Source organism: Ciconia boyciana, chromosome 15 (genome assembly GCF_034638445.1).
Source record: "Ciconia boyciana chromosome 15, ASM3463844v1, whole genome shotgun sequence".
NCBI lineage: Eukaryota > Metazoa > Chordata > Aves > Ciconiiformes > Ciconiidae > Ciconia > Ciconia boyciana.
This window is the reverse complement of record NC_132948.1, coordinates 11,908,307-11,930,062: the sequence shown is the minus strand read 5'-3', so window position 1 is coordinate 11,930,062 and position 21,756 is coordinate 11,908,307. Positions and strand designations below refer to the sequence as shown.

The 21,756-nt window shown below is 41.7% G+C and overlaps 2 protein-coding genes across 5 annotated transcripts in view; one reads left to right on the top strand and one right to left on the bottom strand.

Moving 5' to 3' along the window:
- Positions 1-13,085, bottom strand: part of GLT1D1 (glycosyltransferase 1 domain containing 1) — a 64,517-nt gene extending 51,432 nt beyond the window's left edge. Inside the window, exons 1-2 of one of the 3 annotated variants that reach the window (XM_072879618.1) lie at positions 13,002-13,085; positions 1,521-1,618 (exon numbers count right to left, since the gene is read on the bottom strand). Coding sequence is in view for 1 of the 3 variants with exons in the window: in XM_072879616.1 (XP_072735717.1) it covers positions 6,128-6,195 (68 nt within the window). In the remaining 2 variants the exon portion in view is untranslated. Of the gene's footprint in view, positions 1-1,520; positions 1,619-6,127; positions 6,490-10,344; positions 10,531-13,001 lie in introns of those variants that run through there. The other 2 variants (XM_072879617.1, XM_072879616.1) reach the window with 2 other exon arrangements.
- Positions 10,653-21,756, top strand: part of SLC15A4 (solute carrier family 15 member 4) — a 31,012-nt gene continuing 19,908 nt past the window's right edge. For both annotated transcript variants that reach the window (XM_072879615.1, XM_072879614.1), the window contains exons 1-3: positions 10,653-11,376; positions 19,559-19,854; positions 20,728-20,896. In XM_072879615.1, the coding sequence (XP_072735716.1) occupies positions 10,684-11,376; positions 19,559-19,854; positions 20,728-20,896 (1,158 nt within the window). In that variant the 5' untranslated portion in view covers positions 10,653-10,683. The remainder of the gene's footprint in view (positions 11,377-19,558; positions 19,855-20,727; positions 20,897-21,756) is intronic.

The following is a 21,756-nucleotide window of genomic DNA, read 5'->3' as shown; positions in this document are numbered from 1 at the left end:
AATTTTTTCCCATCAGTATTCCAATTACCATAAATCAGCATCATGTACAAGCAATATGTTTGCATATTACCATTAATTTGAAAATAACTCTCTCAGGACATCAGGAATCAAGAAACTCAGCTAGGAATTTCAACCTAAAGTGTCTTTTTGTTTTAAATACACTAGGAATGAATACTTTTCCTTTCCTCCGCAGTTTCCATAGCTCCAAATCTCACAGATGAATGACAGCTGTTTCTGCAGTAAATAGAGGGGGACTCCCTCAAGTGTTCCAAAGCTCAGAAATTGTGGACTACCTCTATTACTTCAATTTTTTTCTACACATAATGACTCGGGAGCATGTAAAAAATTTGCATATAGCTTAAGAAGGAAAAATTATCAAATTATTCCCAGAATAATTCAAATTCCCAGATGTAAAGAGGCCTTAATCTCATAAACATACCATTGAGTTCAATATGATTAGTCACAGGCTTCAGATTATGCATATATGGAAATATATGTGCGTAGAAGCAGAGTTATTGGGTAGTATTTAAGTACTGAAATTTACAGTGATATTTTCATATTTTCTAAATGACTTTTCATCTTTATAACCAAAAAAAAGCAGACTATGATTTTCACACATATGCTGTTATCAAGGAACATGATAAGAGGGTGCTGCAAAGCTACTGCAGATTTTTTTTGAAGGCTGATCTGTCTACAAAGTCACAGATGTCCCTGAATCAAGCCAAGACAGAAGAGATATATCATCCATATCATTTCTTCTCCTGGCAACTGTGTATTCACATTATTTTGCCATTTCCTAAACAAATACTTTCCGAATGGAAAATAAAAACGAACACGTCTCCTGCTGTCCGTGAATCTAAGACAACACTGAAAATGCTAAATCTCAAGGCTACATTTTCTCTCTACCACAGTTTTGTGTGTGATAAATCTCCAAGTAAGTGTCTTAATAACCAGTGATTATTGCTTGGATCCAGAATTTGCCTTGCTCTGCAATATCTTGCCCTTCTACCAAAACTCTCATGGAAGCCAATGCCACTACTTGGGGAGAATAATATTTCTAAAATGGAGTTCGGCTGTCAGATTCCAGATTTTGGGTGTTTTGCAAGGAAGTAACTAAACAGGGAAAACTTCAGTCATTCAGTAAGTTTGAAAGATCATTTCTTAGAGTATATTGTATTAGTCACTGCTTATACTGTGATACTTATACACATCTGAATATTGGACAAAATATTTCCCAGCCCCAATGATTTTAGTATTCAGGGAATTAATCTTTTTTGTTATATTTTTTACACTCTTTGGAAATCATGAGGCTTGTAAGTGAAACTTGTGTCTGCTCTGGATCTATACTGTATGCAGAGAGATATTGCTAAAAGGTACAACCCTTTTCTGACATGTTTTCCCTTTATTAAAGATTTCTATAGAAAAACATTTTTCTCTAACACAACTATGAAATACCAGGTGATGTTTTACAATGTTTCATTTTTTATTTCCTACATTATTGATCGCTACTTCTCACTTACCCTGGCTAGCAGTCTTCCCTCCTTCAACCTGAATCTGCAGTTCAGAGGTCTTCATATACAGAAACAGTTTTATAGTTCCAAACACAGCATGGCAGAAGCTAAGACACAAGCGAGTTAAAAGTATGCTTACTTCAAAAGTATAATAGTTTTGAAACTTGTTTTATTTTCTGTGAAGTCTTCCTCTCAAAAACATTTATGTTCTAATTTTCAACTGGTATTTCAATAGAATTACTTGCAGACAAAGAATTTTGATTTCCAAAAAGTTCCTGGTAGGTAGATACACTCACACTTCTTGAACGGCACAAAATAGGCTTCATCCAAAAATATTAATTATCTCTTTCCCTAGGCTGTCTATTCTGTAAAGCAGCTATGCATCAACGACTGTTAAAGCACAATTCAAAGCTTAGTAAGTGAGCAGTCACTTCCACTGCCTTTTCTGAAACTTGGCCCAAGCTGAATACTTGCAATTCCCACTGAAGTTGGTTGAATTACAAGAGCTGAAACCCTGCTTGATCTTCTCTGTTTTCTCTTTGTAAATTATCTTAATTTTTTTCAGACTTGTTAAAGCAAAGTATTCTTCATTTTATTTCTCTCTCAAACTTCTCCTTTGAAAAACACAGACAAATTGTGTTGGCATGAATGAAGTATGATAAAATCCACTGTGAATAAGAACAGAAATTAAAAATGTGAGTGAAAATGGGGAGAGAATCCTTCTGTCTCTATGTTCTGAAGTCAATAACTGTCCTTTGGAAAGACAAAATAACCCTGCAAAGTTTAATCCTGCCTTATAAATGGGGCTAGCCCCACAAAACGTTTTGGGATGCAGCATACATCAGGTGCAGGCCATGTAAATGACTGCATCTCGGTTCCAAAGGTGGAGGATGAGCGCCTGCCTTGCAGCTGTCCTGCTCTGGGATGGCCACACAACCAACAGCAGGAATTGGCCAGCACTGTGCAAACAGACGCAGGTAGGTAAAAGACCTCGTATGATCTACCAGGAAGAGAAGAGGATCTTCTGCTGTACGAGTGCTCTTCTGTGTGATTTTAATGCTAGCAGGTAGGGTAAGACTAAATAGAAGAAAAGTTGGGGCTCAGAATTATTCCAATAAACGTCTAAGCTGAAAAATGATTGTAAAGAGGAACGATAAGCATTATTGAATTTGTGGGTTTAATTCTCTTGCAGTTGATTGCCTGGAGATTTACAGAATGGCTATCTCAACTGTCCCATTTCAAATGAGAACTGAAACAATCTCTCCCTCTCCAAAAGATATTTACATATTGACAAAATACTTCATCTAAATCTTTCTAATTAACCAATTAATTCAAGATTTCTATTCCTCCTTACTACCAAGTAATAAAAGATGAACGGAACATTTCAAAGGCCAGAGAAGATTCATTTATTTTCTTTTCTAACACCCTCTTTGACCTCATTTCTAAGGCTGAAGAATGGCAGCCTAACCAAAGACTTTTGCTTAGTGTTTTATTCTCTACTCATTGCTCATATTTTTTAAGGTGATTAAAGATTATGCACACCACTACGAATAAAGCCCACAGCACATTCATTATATCACTTGTTTTAGCAAGCTGATTTCTAGCCAAATTAGATTCTAGTATCTTTGTCACCAGTTACTTTAAACTCAGGAAATTAATATCTTATTTATGAAAAGATGAAGCAGTTATAGGAACAGCTCTAGGATCATAAACATAGTATATAGTATACCCAGTGGTATTAAGCCATAAAATTAATCTATGCTGGCAAGTGTCCAACCTGGAGACAACTTCATTGTTTCATTTATACTTAACCAAAAGTTGCCATGGTTCAATATAAAAAAAAGATTGAACAAATAAATTCATAAGCATGTACACAGATACAACTGAAGCCAAATATTAATTGGAATATATATTTTCTGTGTATTAACACATATGCTACAAAGGTTACCATATGCACTTAACCTCAGGTATGGCAGATTAGTGCGAGAAGTGACATGCCCAAGCCTTTAGCCATACATGTAGATTTATTTTTTTTTTTAATGGCATCAAGTCTTAAGAAAACCAGGATTAGATGGAAGTATCTGCGTAGGTTTTAGTGATAGCTGTCAATTCACTAGCCTTTTAGTCTGGAAGATGGATTTAATTGCTAGCTAATACTCTTTACTTTTTTTCCTGATCAGACTTTTTTTTCCCTGAACAGGCTCGTTTATATTATTACGATAAATAACATTTATGGTAGGTGATTAGGTAGCAACTGAACATGACATAAGTTACTGACTCTCAAACACTATTTCTGTTAGAATCCGTTATCCACCTTTATTGTGAACATGAATTAAATTGACCTTTCACTCATTATTTTCTTTCTGTTTGAAGGTCTATGTGCATGAGAAAGCAGCATCCACTTTGTGGCAGGTATGCCTATAAGCAACAGGATGCTAAAGCAAGTTGGTGTACTCTACACAGATCACTGCAGATGTGTTCACATAGCTGCAAATGACTGCTTTAACATGGTAATATGTTAAACCATCTGTCAGCTGAGCTGTTGCATCTCACCAAGTCTATGCCCTCTTTCATACTAAAACACATGATCTTAGGCCACCATGCATGACTCACAGGTGGAGAAGGCTAACCAAAATTGAGGGTTACTGTGACTCACGTAAAAGCACCTTGCTAAACCACTGTGTCTCGATGCAGTATGCTCACATGATCACAGTCAATCTCAGTGTAGTTAAAAGACAATTCAAAATAAAATGTGGACTTTTGTTTGTCTGGCTTATTCAGTTTAGTTTAACTAGAAATAATGCAAAACCTGCTTTCCACTAGATTACCTTGGAATAGCTCCACAGTCTAAATGTTTGAATGACTTTCCTCCAAGTTGAAGTGGAAGATGAAGGTAAGTAAGTATTTAATTTGTAAAGGTAGAAGAAATAATCTTATGGAGGAAGAATGAGCATTGATGTCCCCAAGAATAACTAGTTTTTTTATTACCCAGTGAGAGCAAAAGGTAAGAGATGAAAGGAAATGCAGAATGCCACACAAACGACAACACATGAACTCTGTGCCGACATGTACAGGTACAAAAATTTGTATTATAAACATAAGAACATATTTATCTCAACATTTTATTAATGATTATTGTTTTAAAATACAGAAAACTTCAGCTTTCTCTGGTCTTTATGCTCCATTTGCTTTATATCTTCAATGCCTGGGTGACTGATGTGAGGCAACAGGTATGTTCTACCGCTATGTTATACAATACAGTAGCCCTGCACAAATCTACGACTGAACTTGGTATGACACAACTGGTGTGAAAACCTAAACAATGTCAGAGGACTATTTCTATGCATAACATTAAAAGTGTGATAATACGCAGATCAAGGTCAGGGAAAACTTGTAATAGCAGGCGGCTATCCTAAGAGATTCATCCTAAGAAAAACAACTAAACTGTGGATGACTCTTTGACAAGTAAGAAGCAACCAAGTCCTTATTTTGGGCCTCAAGAGGACAAAACCATTCAGAAATTGTTTAATTTTTATGGTGACTTTTTTTTTTTTAAACAAAGCTCACATGCACAGCAAAGCCCTCCAGAAATGCTGTTAGCCACATCCTTTTTCCACATCACAGAAAAAGTTAAATGGGGACGTTAAGAATATTTCTGCAGTTGTTAGTCCAACCAATTTCAAAGCACTGCAGATTCATGTCCATAACCCCCGTAAGAGCTGCATGTTGAATCCCCACAGCAAGGCAGTAACTGGAGTAGCTCTTGCACAACTGCTGCTCCAGGATGGCTCCTGTACAGACCCTTATTTCAAAGCTCCCAGAGCCTACCGCTCTTCGCATTGACTTCTCATCTTATTCTGGGTATTTCCCAAAGCGGGCAGCCCTTAGGAAATCCAGTGCACCACTGACTAACACCGGTTGTGCAAGGGCTCTGCGGGGCGGCTGCTGAGGGGACCTCTGCTCTTGGCTTGTGAGCCTGGGTCACCCTGCAAGTGCGAACTGCTCCTGCGCCAGCAAACTGCCCTGAGCAGAAAGGTCTTTTGTTTGGTTTTTGGTGGGTTGTTTTTTTTTTTTGGGGGGGAACCCCTCGGCTCCCCCTCTCCCTTACTCCCCAGTAGTACGGGCAAAGGGGGGCACGTTGCCCAGACAGAGCTGCAGCAAAGCCGCGGCGGGGCCGCCCTCCCCGGAGACGGGCTCGGCCACGCAGCCAGCATCCCCGGCAAGCGGCAGATCCCCGCCCGGCGCTGTCAGAGAGGGCCTGCCTCGGCGCTCGGCCGCCGTCCCCCTCACACACCCCCGGCGCCAGCCATCCACGCGGCTGAGGCGGGAGAGACACCGCCTCCGTGCGCCAGCGCGGGCAGCGAATGGCGGACGGCCCCCGCCGCCCCCTGCGCCAGCCCCGCGGCACCGGTCCCCACCGCGGAGCCCCCTCTGCCCGCCGGGGAGGGCTGCGGCGGCCTCAGCGTGAGGGGAGGGGGGCGCCGGCCCCGCCTCCCTGCCGGCTCGCCGATGAGCGGGGAGCGCAGGCAGGAGCGGTGGCGAGGATCCCAAGGGGTAAGCGGGCAGGCAGCGGGGATCCCCCTCTCCCCTCGCATCGCGGAGCGGGGAGCACTTACTGTATCCTGGCCGCGGTGGTCGCGTTGCCTGTCTGCGCTCGGAGGCACGCCAGCAAGAGCAGCCTCATAGCTGCCCTCCTGTCCGCCCGGGCGGGAGCCACCTCACTGAGGGGCAGCGCCGCGGCCGCCGCGTCCTTCACCTGCCGGCGGCCGGGGTGCGGCCCCGCGGCCTCCCGGAAACAGCACCGCGGAGCGCGTATTCCACCTAGCGCAGTCCCGGCCCGCCCGCCGCCGCGGCCGGGGGGGCGGGAAGGCCGCGATGCCCGGGCCCCCCGCGAAGCCCTGCGTTAGGTGGCTCCGACCCACCCGCGAGGGCGGAGCGCGGCCCGTAGGGTGGCAGGACCCGTCTGGTGAGGGGACGGCCGCGGCCTTGCCAGGTGCCAGAGGACACTTGACTACAGAGCCAGGCTCCCGGTGTTGTGCCAGTAGGTTTGGGTCCCTTCCCCCCACCTCTAAATAGTGCTATGTATTTTCATTAAACAGTCACAAAGATGATGTGCTCAAATCAAGGCCTCAGAGAAGCTTTAAATTGTTGGTCGCACAAGAGACCTCCTGAGAAGAACATCAGGGGAAGGTTGGTATCGGCCATCATCTCCTGAGGCAGTTCCCCAGCTACACCAGTCGCCGTGGGTCTCCCAAGATGGAGGTGGTTCATATGCAGTGCAGGAATGGAGAAAAAACTATTTGTGGATCAGATGCCAACAACCAGAAAAGCCAGAGGAATGTGCTAGTCCAAACAACAAGGCAACGGGATGGTCAAAGACCATGCTAAATGTCAGGAAGGCCATATGATGAAGCAGAGCCAAAGGCGTGTTAAGACCAGAGGAAAGCTCTGGTGAGGAACCACAGCCTCCAAAGCAGAGGAGATACAAATCCAAAAGATACAACAAAGCAGAGAAGAGAAAAAGGAAGAGCCTGAACTCAGGACCAAGAAAACTGTATCCCAAACTATCAAGCCAGTCTTCTGGATAAACTCCAATTAAAATTAGAAACACAGTGAGCAGCTAAGATCAGATGGGTGGGGTAGGAGGCAGTAGGACTGAGAGGTCAGTTTAGGGAGTCTCTTGGCAGATTGATAGGGGCCAGGTGGCTGACTGTAGCTATCCACGGCCTTGAACTTGACTCAACATTTTGTAAAAACATTGGGAGCGTGTGCAGGACATTTGTGGCCATGAGATAGATGAGAAGGAGGGCTTGATCTAACAGAAAACTCACTTTTTTTCTTGTATACTTACAACCTGGTCTGGTTCCCTGATGTAATTCACCACAGGGCCACACAGATGCTTCCCCAAGGCTGTAGAAGACAGGCAAAGGTGGTCTGCAAACTGCAGTGCCTGCTTATTGTGGCTTAAATTACTCTTCAAGTCTCAATGTCAGGTAGAGGGAGAAAAATATGCCACATACAGAGCAAGGCTCTTTAATAATTTTTAAAATAGTAGTTCTTCAAATAACTCCTGTGGATCTCTGAGGATGACAGGTATTCAGGAATTGAGCGTTTAGAAGTGATAAAGATATATATTGGAGTGTATTCTGGCAAATTGTAAGCATTTTGGTATGCTGGCTCGCATTTTGCTAATGGGTCTTCATGCTGCACAGCTATGTTCAACTGTCTGCATCTCACTGAGTTATCACTTAGAAATAATTTAGCACAACATTGTTCAGACCATTTTAAACTCCATCCAAACGAAAAAAGATGGATACAACTTAGAAGAGCAACAAATCTTGCATAAATGCTAAAAATAATATAAATGCTAATTTAAGCATAGGCAGGACCAAGCTATTTTCATCACCATTTTAGAAAGTGTTTCTGGCATGAAATCCCAGCCCCATTGAAATTTAGAGGGCTTTTGTTAATCCAGCCAGGATTCTAGCCTTGAAGTTTGTTTCACTGTAAATGGCCCATATGAAGCATATTTGGGCTTTTGAGAGCACTTACTACCCTCAAATCTAGCACCAGCCATCTCTGTTAGTCACTGCTGCCTAACTGTCAGTCTAACAGACCTGCGATGTGTCACACGGACTGCATGAAGCTTATGCAGCATGCAGCTTATGCAGCTGCTTATGCAGTCTCCTGATACATTGCTACTCTATGTCCTTTCCCAACAGCCCCTCCTTCTGGTTCCAAGATCTCCCCCACACAACATAGCTCATCCAGCTGCCATCCGGCCACGTCACACCAAGAAACGTTGGCCGTGTGTGTGCCAACCAAGAAACACATGTTGCCCTATTGCTGCAGCCCTGTACCTAAAACAGCCTACGTAATCCAAAATGGGGACATTCCCTAGTTGCCTGGCCTAAAGCAGGATATGTGGTGATGCTCAGAAAGTCATATTTTGGGTTAAAGGGAAGATGTGGTTTTGAAGTTCTAAAACCGGACAACAACTATCCAGCACATTTAGTGTATTAACACAAAAAAGACAAAAATGCAAACATCAAAGGCCTGCTCTGTGAGACAAATGAGGAAACTTAACCAGTCATCTGGGAAATAAAGAGGAAATAAAGGAAACATTCAAAGAGGTCTTGAATTTCATTACTATTTATGGTAACTCTGTTTTTTATGTTATATAGGTCTTGACTGACAAAAATCTACAAGTCTTCACAGCATTAAGTATTGTTGTGTCTTTGAAAACATGTACATGCACGAATGTATCACTGTATAGACATAGGTGCATTCAGGGATGTATCTTGATTAAGAAGTTTTAAATATACTGTAGCTAAGTGTTCTTGTTTGGAGGAAAATTAAAAATCACCTTCCTGAAACTGCTATACTTCCAGAGAGAGTGTTCGGGTTACAACAGTAGCTTTTGAATTCCAGTGAGAGTACCTACTTCTCAATACATGAAGATTTAAATAACATTTTATAATGTACATTTCAAATACTATTCAGCACTGCGAGGCGTTTGTAATAGTGGTTGGGTAGGCCGATACAAAAATCTCACCCCATTCACCAAGGTGAATTATGAAGGGCCTAGAACATGATATCTGCATTTATTAAAACACACAATAATGCAAAATGCGCTTAATTAGTTTGTAGTCTCTAGCAAATACTACTAGACCCCTTAGAAAATGTAATCACAATTGATATGATTTACTGTATTAAGCTGGGCAAAGCTGAAATGTAATTTTTTAAATTACAGAATCAGTCGTGTTGCAGTAGTTCACAAAAAGAGATCTCTGTGCAGCTAGTTGCATTTTCCTCATTGTCCTTTGTCATGAAATTTAACTAGTTAAGAAAGCAAGTATATTTAATGAGTCATTTTTATGGCATATGTTATTTACAAAGGTGCATCATTAAATAAATATATTTACTTTTACAAGCATTGCTTGCTCAATTACCAACGCCATTCCAAAAATTTTAAGTCATACCTAGATGTTGGGTGTAACTATATGATGTCAATCAATTTACCTTTTTAATTGGTAAATTGGTAAACAACCACGAGTATCTTTCCCTCTTTGTTTGGCCAAAAACATGTCTGTAAGATCTGCTGTGGAAGACAACTACGTGCTTTCACAACCTTTACCTCAGCATAGATGATGGTGGAACGGAAGAACATCTTTGGGCTCCGATCTTGCAACCACGACTATGCGTTTTCTCATTTTAATCATGTGCTTTGTGCCGTGCAAATCGGAGCCTTCATTCGGCGCCATGGTATAGCGGTGGTCTTGGTAGTGTTAGGTTTACGGTTGGACTCGATGATCTTAAAGATCTTTTCCAACATATACAATTCTGTGATTCTGTGATTCTCCACGTGTACTTAGGGCATATTATTACTGCAGGTACACCTCAGAGAAACCTGGCTTCAGACCAGACACATCCATCCTGCGAGGTCAGTGATGCCGGCCCAGCGCTGAGGCGAGTCCGCGGCGTTTACCAGCGGCAGCGTAACACAGCCGAAGAGTCACTGACAACAGACATTGACGGGCTTTTTCGGGCTGGCCGTTTCACGAGGATGGCCATTTTACGGGGACAACCCTCGCTTCTGCGTTTACAGCTGAGAAGCAAAGTAGGAAAACAAACCGCATGTCATTGTTATTGCCGGATAAACCTAAGGAGAAAATAAGGCTCTCAGGAAGCCAGAGCTGATCCTCTGTCGTTAATGAAGTCACACGGCTCCAGTTAATGCCCAAAACGTAATTCCCAGCCTGAACTAACGCACGAAATAACCATAAAATCAATTTTGCCTGCTGCAGCCCCCCCCCCCCCCCGCCCTGTTTACCCCGCCTGGCCTCCTCATGAAAGCGGCGAGGGAAAACCTGCGGGGAGAAAGCTGCCAGCTCCCTTCCGCGGTGAAGCTCCGCACACCCGGAGGTGTAACCAAGCCCCGTCTCGGCTCGGTTTGGCTCCGCCCCGGCGCTGCGGAGGCGCCCCGCGGCCGGCTGGGCCCAGGCGCCCGGCCCACCATGCCCTCGCAGCCGGTACCGCCGAGCGGCCCCGCCCCGCAGCTTCCGGTCCGCCATAGCCCGGCCCCGCTGGCCCCGCCTCGGCTCGCCTCGCTCTCTGCAGCCCAGCCGCCCACGTGACGGCGCTGCCGGCGGAGCGACGGCACCCTCAGCCAATGGCGGCGCGCCGTCCCCTGCGTGGGCGGGCCGGGCCGCGCCGCGCGACCGCGGCGAAGTTTCCTCAGGGTGGGCCGGGAAGCGCGGCGGGGCCGCGGTGGGGCCGGGAAGGAGGCACCGTCATGGAGGAAGCCGAGCCGAGCGAGCGCAGCCCCTTGCTGAGCAGCGGGGAGCGCGGGCGGGCAGCGAGCAGCGCTTTCCACGGGCGGCGGTTGGCCTGTGCCGCTGTGCTGCTGGCCGAGCTGCTGGAGCGAGTGGCCTTCTACGGCATCACCTCCAACCTGGTGCTTTTCCTCAACGGGCCTCCCTACGGCTGGGAGGGTGCCCAGGCCAGCCAGGCCCTGCTGCTTTTCATGGGCATCACCTACTTGGTGTCGCCTTTCGGTGGCTGGTTGGCTGATGCCCTCCTGGGCAAGTTTGGCACCATCCTGCTCAGCATGGCACTCTACCTGCTGGGCATGCTGGCCTTCCCTGTCATCGCTGCACCGCACACCCGCCAGGGCCTCTGCGGGGACATCCCCTTGTTCCCTGTAGAGAACTGCTCCTCTCCGGTGGCCAACACCACCATGGCGCCTTGCTCCCAGGTGGGAGCCACCCGCTACTGTGCCACCGCCACCTTCATCGGACTGGTCCTCGTGGGGCTGGGCGTCGGGTCGGTCAAGGCCAACATCACCCCTTTTGGGGCGGACCAGGTCAAGTATTATTTGGCAGCTGCCGAGTCGTTTGTGGGTGCCAGTCTGAACCAGGGGATGGCTGTCAGTCATGGAGAGGGGCTTGCTTTGGTGGGATGGACAGTGCGCCTACTGATTCACATCTGTGTAGGTGTTAAGTCTCAGAGGGAATCAGATCATCCAGCTGTGTTCCCTGTGTAATGCAAGCTGTTAAGCTGTACCCTGTTTGATATAATTTTGGTGTCGGTGTGGTGTCTGATCTCTTATGACCCTTGGTTTTCTGGTAGCCCTGCCTTAGGTGTGGTACCTGATTTGCCTAAGCCATCGCCGTCTTGAGGAGTTGGGTTGAATATTTCATGGCCGCTAAGTGGATTGTTAATTATCCTCTGTTGTGGAGTTTGTATCCAGTTATTTTGACCTCAGAGCTCATCAGGTGAAATATCTGATATACATTTTTAGCTTTGACAAAGGTAGCATGGGCCTTCTAGCGCAGTGGTCAGAGGCCTTTATCATCCTGTGATAAATGAAGGCTAGAGAACAGTTTTTTATGCTTTAGGTATTCTCTGTGTACTGCACTGTGCCTTTGAGTGATATTTTTGTGCAGGCTAATGTTACGCCAGATGACTGGTGGGAAGGTGCTCTCAACATGGTATATGTATTACCTGGGCTGTTGTCATAAGGACGTGTCCTGTCAAATGACCTTACTCAGATCCACTTCAGTGATATCATTCATTGGATCATCACTGCAGAACAAAGTGGCTTTACAGAAAATATCTGAGAGACAGCTCATAGTTCAGTATCGACTGGAATGCACTGTTGCATGTATTTTTTTACAATCTTACGCCACAGTATGCTGACTGTGGATGTTGGAGTATAATTTCTGCTTCAAAAATTGAGAATTTCAGATGCTTAGATACTGAGCAGCTTTTCTAATCAAACCGTTCTTGATGACAAAGCAAGGAAAGTACGTCTGATCCAGTTGCATGTCTGTTTACTGGCTCATTGAGTTCTGGTTAGTCTGGAATGCTATAGCATTCCTCACATAGAAATGCTATGAAATTATTTGTGAGAGGTAGGATCTACCACAATATCTTTGCCAAACATACCTCTGTTCTCTGCTGTGCAGTTTACATTTGTCATTCTTTGGCATTTCATATATTACAAATTCTGAAGTTCTGGGTGAAAGGCTGTATATAAATGTAAAACATTATTATAGCCTAGGATTGTGTGTCCCCAGTGTATTGGTTCTGTTTAAGCCAGCATGAGCCCATCAAGTGAAATAGTTTTAATATGACTTTATCTTATAAGGTGTTTTTCAAAAGTGACTCCTTATCCCCAGAACACCTTATGAACGTTAAATACAAGAGATAAATAATGGCAGGAACAGAGCAAAAGAGGAACCATTGCCAATGGAAGTGTAGCTGTTGTAGCTGGATTTTTTAAAGGCTTTCCCCCCCAGGATTTCAGGGAAAGCAGTTTTTGGCTAGGTTTGCAGATAATTCACAGTGATTTATGTAGGTTAAAGCAAAAGAAATACTCCTTTCTGGTTCATAATAATCACTAGAGCTCTGCTGAGGATTGAATTTTTCCCCTTCTCTGTTTTTCTGGCTTATCTATTGTTAAATATATTACAGCATACCACTTACCTTGTTGTGCAGTTTTGGGCCCTCTTGGGTGCCTTCTCCCTGCATAGGAATGTAGTATACTGCTGGGCAGATGGATGTATATTGCTGAGAATAAAGCCTGTCTCCCAGAGTCACATTCTTGGGAGGCCAGAATACAATGCAAACATGTTTTGGCTGGATGTGTGCTGATAAGATTTGTCCTCTTTCCCTTAAATACCAAACAAAGGAAAATATGAATTGTATATCATGTACTTTAGCTGACATGAACCACCTTTCAGATATTGTTAATTACATTTCATTGCAGATCTCTCAAAAAATTACCACGTAAATTTTTCAGTGTTAACGGAGGATCTTTAATTTGGGTGGAGAACCCAAATATAATGAGGATTTTTTTATTTAGAAGAAAAGAATCACTTTGTGGAAAATTGGAAACTAAATTCCAATACTTATTTTCCTCTGAGGTTAAAGAGATGTAGTTTCTTAATTTCTGTTAAATAGATGCTTTTCAAGTGCTGTTACAAGTGACTAAGTGGGCTTATTATAGAGTAACTTTTGCCAGTCAGCTTAGCAAAAAACCCAGTTACTGCAAACTAAGTGTAGACCAGCTTTACTTCACTGTGTTTATAATGTGTTTCCATTTTTCTAGAAGTTGCAGATTGATCCATCGTACAGGTCTAAATCTGAACTGATGGTTCTCAGAATAGTGTTTATAATCATGTGATACGTATAACCTGGCACTTTCCAGTTCCCCTTTTGAGTGCGAGTGTTTTGCAGTCACTTCCTGTTCTGTGTAGCAGTTTGTGACTTTCTGTAGTTAGGAAACAATATGACTATCCCTCGTTATTGTGAAAGCTGCTTTAGCTTCAACACTGAAGCCAACATTAGTAGTAGACTACCGATCTGGTATCAGCTATAATCATTGTTCTAATTATAGATGAATCTGGTTTGGGGTTATGGTGATTAGAGATGCTAGTTTTAACCCACAGTATATCTTCTTTCTGAATTGCCCTCATAGTCATTAAATCCATCAGTCCATAACCTGACAAAAATCTTCTAGCTTTGCTAAAACCATTGTTGTTACAGCAGCATCGGCAGAGGCAGGACGCTGTTGGAAATTGCTGGTGTAAAGATAGCTTTAGAATGATTTTCAACCTTTATTTATTTATTTGTAGAACTTAGATTTTCCAGACTCTGGGGAAGGATGGGGGACCATGTATAAAGAATTGAAGGTCACTAACTGCAAGTTAGTCTTGTGGTGGTGGTGTTGAACTTGTGAGGAGACTGTGGATGTCTAAGACTCTGCAGATAACAGTTTGAAAACTGAAGTTGTGGCATTCACATGGGCAGTACTAATTTGTTTCTGTTTCCAACAGAAACAGAATAGATATGACACTAGTGAGAGGAAGCAGACTTTAAATGTGGACTGGCCAAATTTTAGTATAAAAACTTGAAATTATGTAGCAACTGAGTAGTACTGTATAGCTCTGTTATGGAGCTCTCTCCAGATGCTCTCAAAGAATAACTGGTGTCTGTAGTGATGGATTAGAAAGTCAGAATTCTGTAAGAGTAAATTTGACTGTGGAAAACTGTTGTCATTGCTCTTCCTTTTGGAGGCTAAGGACAAGTGCAAGCTTCTACATTTTCATCCTTGCTCTGTTGTGTGACTGCTCACGTAGCTGGCTGGGATAAGTTTGGTGGTTTTTGTTACATTTGTCACTTGTGACTGTCAGTTGATTGCAGGAACACATGAAAACTGCTAATGTCAGTAACTTTTAAATAATCTTTTTCCTTTCATGCGAGTCCAATAGGAGGTCATAGCTTTGGATCTGTCATGATGTGAAGAGGGAGAGAGGGAAGATTATGACATACTGGAACTCTGAAATGTTGGGGTTTAGGAAATACTTGATATCATAAATGAGATGTCACAGTGGAATGGTAGGTGCCAGATAGGCACTAGCTGCAGCAAAAATAAGAAATCCTGTGGATAACCATTTCTTTGAAATTGACCTAGCTGTAGAGAGCTAGGAAATTTACTTTGTGACAAAGCAAAGCATCTAAACACAGGAACTATGGAGAAGCAATGATGCTTGTATAGATTCCTGGCTCTTTACATAAAAATCAGGAGAATCTAATAGAATCTTAATATTTGAGCTGTGTAATATTTTTGGTTTCAAGCTGTACGATCTGCTTTGGTTAGTACTTGGATCATCTCCTAAGAAAGATGTTGGTGTTGAAAAATCCAGGGGAGGGATAATTCAGCCAGTGATCATCTTTCTTCTAAGTCAGAATGAGGTCTAAGTATTAACTTTAGGGTCAGCTGTGCTGTGGAAGTTGCTGTCGGTCAGATATTTGTAATGACTTTTCATCAGGTGTTGTAACTAACTTTCTAGTTACTCTTTCTTTGGTTTATTTGCATTTAAAATTTTGTTCTGATTGTTAAGATGTTAACCTTATATCCTAAATGAGTTTAGAGTATTGCAGTGCAGAGTTACACAGCTGATGTGTCCTCTATTGGAAGTGGTTGTAAATAACCTAGTGATTACACAGTTGCCATAACATAGTGTTCCAGGCACTCGGGATTCTTTATCATGAAAACTGTGGTCATAATTACATCTCACCTGACCATAATCAGTCTGATGTAAGTGTTTTGTATTAGAAATTTTGCTTTTTGAGAACTATTCCTTTACTATTTTGAAATCCAGTGCTGTGTAGGTCCCAGTTATAACTCAGTGTCACTGTGCTTTTCTTTCTGCATTTGGATTAACTATATGTAAAGGATAGTTATCAGATATATCAAGAAAAACACCTTTTGGACTGTAGAAAAATCAAGTGTTAGGTTAGATTTTCTTTTGCAAAAATTGTTCGATGTCTTGAAAGTAGCAAGATTATTTTATTTCCTCTTTAGAGGCCCACCTGAATGCAGGCAGCATTGACATGTGGCCAATGACTGATAAAGCAGCTGTGGCCAGAAGCTTAGAGTTGCTCATTTCCTTCATTTCTTTGTTGGTGGGGGTTTTCGGTCTGGGTTTTTTATTTAGTTTGGGGGGGGGTTGGTTTGGGGTTTTGTTTTGTTTTGTTTTTTTTAATTAAAAATTGACCTGTAGTTTAAAAGAGGAAAATCTAGGGCAATTGGGATGCTCCTTGTACGGTACAGTAGGTCATTCTGTATTTTTATTGAAGCACTACTGGATTGTTCCTTAATGTTCTTGGAGAATGATGTGCTATCCCTTTAGTAGGGGGGAAAAAGGTGTGAAAGGTTTGAAGAATGTAGAACAGTGACCTGGAGACTCAGGACTGGATATTATGCAGTGGGAGTTCATAAATAAGTGACAGCTGTCCAACATTGGTAAATTCAGTGGAAAATGGCTGAATCTGAGCTCATTTGCAAAACAATGTGTTAGCTAGAGCAAATAAATTGTGTGTATTAGATACTTGCTAATGTTAATTTGAGTCAGAGCACCTCTGAAACAGTTTTACTACAGTGTATTTGTTCCGTGATAGGAAGTCTTGCACTGTAGCCATGGCATTTCGCTGATATTGTTTGCATTTTCCTGTCATAAGGGGTTTGACTAATACATGGTAAATCTAAGAAGGTGACCTTTTTCATACCTTTTAGGCACTACTACTGTTCTTAAGCTGTTTGGTTGTGATGGGGACAAAATCTTTTAAACATACCTATTTTGACTTTCAGTGCAGGGATGTGGAACCCTTAGCCCACAGGACAGATTCGATCCAGGACCCACACCACACTTGTGCCGTTTATGTGCATCATTTTGCTGCTGCAGTTGCTGGTAGGATGTTAATATAATGAAGCTGGTGATGCTGGTACCACAAGGAGAGTACTGTTATGCTTGAGCACAGATGAAATTGAGCAGAGGGAGTGACAGATTTTTCTTTCTGTTTGGGTGATTGAAAATAATGCAAGCATAAGGGGGAAAAAGGAGAATTCCTGCAATTTTGTGAAAAATACTTGCCCTTGATAAAAATAAAATAATAAAATTCTAACATGGTTTTCTTCTTCTTGGTCCCTTATTAAAATGTAGCGTCTACTTATGAAGAGAATAAACTGATCTACTTTGTGCTGTCACACAGCTCAAGTAATAGCCAGCAGGGGGAAACATTGAGTAGTCTGCTGTAAATGTAATTTAGCTAATATTTTGGGCAGCCGATGTGACGTTTGAAAGGAACGACAAGGATTGCCTTTTAACTCTACCGTGTTTTCTGGTTTTGGTAAGGCATCTTCATAGTTCTTCCACTTTGACAAGATATTCCACCAGCTAGTTCAGTGTGATTTTTATTAAGTTGTTAATGTTTATCAGTAAAATGCCATAGTGGCATTTCAGTCATGGCTGTGATGTGATTTTTAGTGTGTGCATATACTTTGATAAGGAAGCAGAAAATGGATTCTTTTCGTTGTAAGTGTGTGGTGCGTCTGTCCCTTGAGCATTGCATTCATTTTGGTCACTCTGTTTCAAAAAGGATACTGGAGATGGAGAAGAAAGTTTCAGGGAAGGGCCACAGACATGGTCAGTAGTTTCTATGCAAGGAATCACTTCCTATCTCTGAAAAGGCAGCTAGAAGGAAGATGCGACAGTGCTTTGTGGAAATAATGGTTAGGGGGAGAGAGGCAGAAATGGACCAGGGATGGGATAAAGCTCAGCTGTCTTCCATTGTTTCCTGGAACGAGGTAAAACAAGTGAGGCTAGTACAGGGCAGGTTCAAAACAGACAAAAGGAGGTGGTTCTTCCCACTGTGTAATTAGCTGGGGAACTCTTTGCCACAGGATATTATGGATTCTAAAAGCTGACCTGGGTTCAGAGGCAGGCTGGACGAGTTCATGGAGAGGAGATCTGCTACATTTATTAAGTAGATAGAAGCCATCCTTGGTTCAGGAAGTTTCTCAAGAGCTAATGGTTGGGGGCTGGGATAATATTTGATAGAAGCATCATGCTGTGCTTGCCCTTTTCTTACCTGTATCAAAGTTTGCTTTCATCTCCCAGCTTTTCTTTGCATAGATGTGAGCAAGGTCATATGTAAGAGGGAGGATGGGAAGTCATCTTCCTTGCAGAAATTATAAGAGAACTGAGATTTGATGATGAAGAAATGGAAACTTCATAAAATAGATTGCTAACTCTTTACATAATTTGGAGTACTATGTTTACGATGTAATTGTTTGCTAATATCCTGCTGCCTTTGGGGGTTTAGAAGGAATTCCTAGCTTGATATGCTACTGCAGGTGATGACTGTTAAAATTAGGAAGTGAGTACCAAGTTGAAACTGGAAGGGGAGAATTTATTGGGTTTAGGCTCCAAGACTGTATTTTTCATGCTAACAGACCTACCTGAATGCCTAACAATGCTATTAACTATGCATAGGAATAGATGCCTTAATATTTCTTTTGTTAGGCTTGGTTAAATGGTACAGGTGGGTTTGTGCACCACTGAGAAACTTGAAGCTGTAAATCAGAACTGACAATGTTAAAAATTTATTTCAAGACATAGCCTGCTTTTCATATTGCAAACTAAACACAGGTCTTTTGAAGATCTGGCAAATGAGGAAGGGAAACTTGCAATTAGAAATCAAAAAACAACTGACTTGGCAAGACTGGTGCACAGCACCGACTTGCTAGTCACTGTTAATGGCCTTTCAGTCATAAAACAGTGACAAATATGGTATTAGGAATTCTTCTACAGACTACTTGATCTTTTTAATGTATTTCAAATTTTAACTTGCATAATTTCTCTTACATCATATCCTATGAGTGATGCTGGGCTCCTGTGACTTAATTACAAAACATGGGGTGACTTATGGTAGGCAATACAGAATAAAGATGGTGAAAACTGTACAGGATAATTCTATAAACCAGGGATGTCTTTACTTTCTCTGGAGTGACATTGAGAGCTTCAAGCATAAAGATAGCACTATGAACAGTGCTGCCTTAATAGAGGGATAAATGTTTACTGAGGCCTTGTGACACCTCAGGCAACCCAAATTTTTTTTTTTTTAAAGGTAAGAATGGCAAGTCTTCAATTTATGTTCTGATGAGAGGCATTAGGACTGTGTTAAAATCTAAATTTGTGATTTAATTACCAAGTAGTCATTTCAGGCTTAGAAAATGGAATACGTTTAACTGTTATGTGTATACAGTTGGAAGAAGCAATTGTTGCAATACTGCCAATACATGAATTTTTAGGTAGCTTAACTTTTTTTAAATAAAATAATAGTTATTTCAACTTTGGACCATGGGACGTTAATCTGAGTGAGCTTTGTCTAGAGAAATGACCAAATGAGAGACAGTCAGTAGAAATAATAACAGCCTCTATGGGGAAGCTATGTAGTTTAGTATTATATGGCTTTTTTTATCCCTATGCTGAACTTCTAGAAGGTCACTGATATAATGGGGTAGCTCAGTAAGGTGTCATTTCATCAAATACCATGCTAAGCCCAAAACACTTAAATCATTTCAGTACAATGCTAAATTAAACCTAAACTCTTCAGTGCATTGAACTTGATTGAATTCTAATAAACAGGCTTCCTTTTCTTCAGAAATGGAATGACTTATTTTTAATCTTTTCCAGGTCAAAGATCGGGGTCCAGAAGCCACAAGAAGATTTTTTAATTGGTTTTATTGGAGCATTAATTTGGGAGCTATTCTCTCTCTGGGAGGCATTGCATACATTCAACAGAATGTGAGCTTTGTTATTGGATATAGTATCCCAACAGTTTGCATTGGGATTTCATTCATGGTTTTCTTATGTGGTCAGAGTTTCTTCATCACAAAACCACCTGATGGTAGTGCCTTCACAGACATGTTTAAAATTCTCGCATATTCTTGTTGCTCAAGAAAGAGACATGTGGAACGTTCAACTAATAGGTTTGTAAAGAGCTCTTTTGTACAGTCTGAATTCAGTGAATCAGCCTAAGAGTTGGAACTAGTTAGTTCAAACTAGCTGGCAGTAAGTCACACTAGAGAATACACTAGAATATGAAGTTTGGCTTTGAGAACTGGAACTGGAAAATTGGAGTCCTGGAGATATTTTCTGGGAGTTCTGGGATGAAAGAGAGCACATTTTGAGATCACTGGATCTCCATGCTGCAAGATCAAGTCTGCTGTTTTTCAGTTGAATTCTATGTCTTGCCAGTTCAACGTTTCTGCAAGTGTAATGTACCCTAAGCATGCTGCTTTTAAGCATTAGTTAACTTTCTTCTCTGCTTAGATATGTTTATGGGACACCTCCTGATTTGAAAAACACTATAATCTGCATTTAACATTGTAAGTGGCTTGATGGACAGCCAAAATGTGTACTGGCTTTTTGCTTTCCCAATGATTACTCTACTCTTAAGAGATGCCCATGGAATACTGGTGGCTGAATTTAGTCACTGATGATAAGGGATGTTGGGTGCCTCCTCTGCAATGGGCTTTGATGTATTCAGATTTAAAAACAATTCAATGAATTAGAATAACCTGTATTTTGTGATACTATTTCTTAAGTTCTGCATATTGCAGTGGCAGTTATTTATGTGTGGTGGGGGGAGGATGGGAAATAAGGAAACCTTTATAATGGAAGTTTTCAGCTTGTGCTTTCACCTGCTGATGATCCATTCTGGCCTAGTTGTTTTGCTGTAACTTACATGAGTAACTTATTTTGGATATGCATGAGTTTTTTTATAATGAAGTGTCACAAGATTGCCAGTTATGTCAGTTTTTGTTGTTGTTTAACTAAACGTTTCAAATTCTTTTCAAAAGTGAAGGCCAGGGAGTACTTCAGCAACCTCGCAAGCAAAGTCTGTTTGAGATGGCCAAGCTGTCTCGTGGGGGCCCATTCAGAGAAGATAAAGTAGAAGATGTGAAAGCTCTCGTCAAGATTATCCCTGTCTTTTTGGCTTTAATACCTTACTGGACAGTGTATTTTCAAGTGAGTAGTTCCAAATGGTTACATTTTTATTTTATATGTCTAAAAAACATAATTTCTAATGTAAGGGCCATAACTTCCTCTTCTCCCAGTTGCATTTGAAAGGTCTTGGGGCACTAGCATTAAGTTGCAGTTCTGAGCCTGTGTTATAAATCTAACTCCTGTCTGAAAATTACCCCCCAGAGCAGTTACCTGGAGGAAACACACAGAAGCTTTTGGGGGGAAACTGTTCTATAAGGTTTACTTACAGTTAGTGTTCAGTAGCTGTGATTCTAAAGAAGATTAATATTGAAGAGGATTTTTCAGAACTCTGATATTGAGTTTGACTTGTTTAATACCCATGCGTTCAAAAATGTTAACTACTTGTCTTTCACACACCTAGGGTTGCATCTCAGGAATCATTTTAATAATATGTTAGCAAAAATAATACTGCGTGATGATAGCTTCTTCTGAATTTTTTTATTTGCTAGATAAAATTGTCATGGAAAGCTGTATTAGCTTACCGGTATGCCAAAGTATCTAATTTCAAATTTTTCTGGGGGCTCTTTCATAAATATGAAACTTACCCTGAAGCTGAGAGATGAAATATTTTGACTTAATAATAAAAAAGAAAATAAAATTATTAAAATGGTAGTTAAAACTAACCGTTGTACAAATTAACATATCTTAAATATTTTGCTCTGTTTTGTCTTGCAGTTGATTCAGATAGGTCAGGGTAAGCGGTCTAGATTTCATTTTAATTAATTCCTTTCTGGTTCTTCTGTCTTAGTGAGACGAATTGGGATAGAAAATATGTTTTTTGGGGAAAATATGCAGAAATTCTTTTTAAAGTCACATGAATGATTCTTTGTGCTTTTAGTACA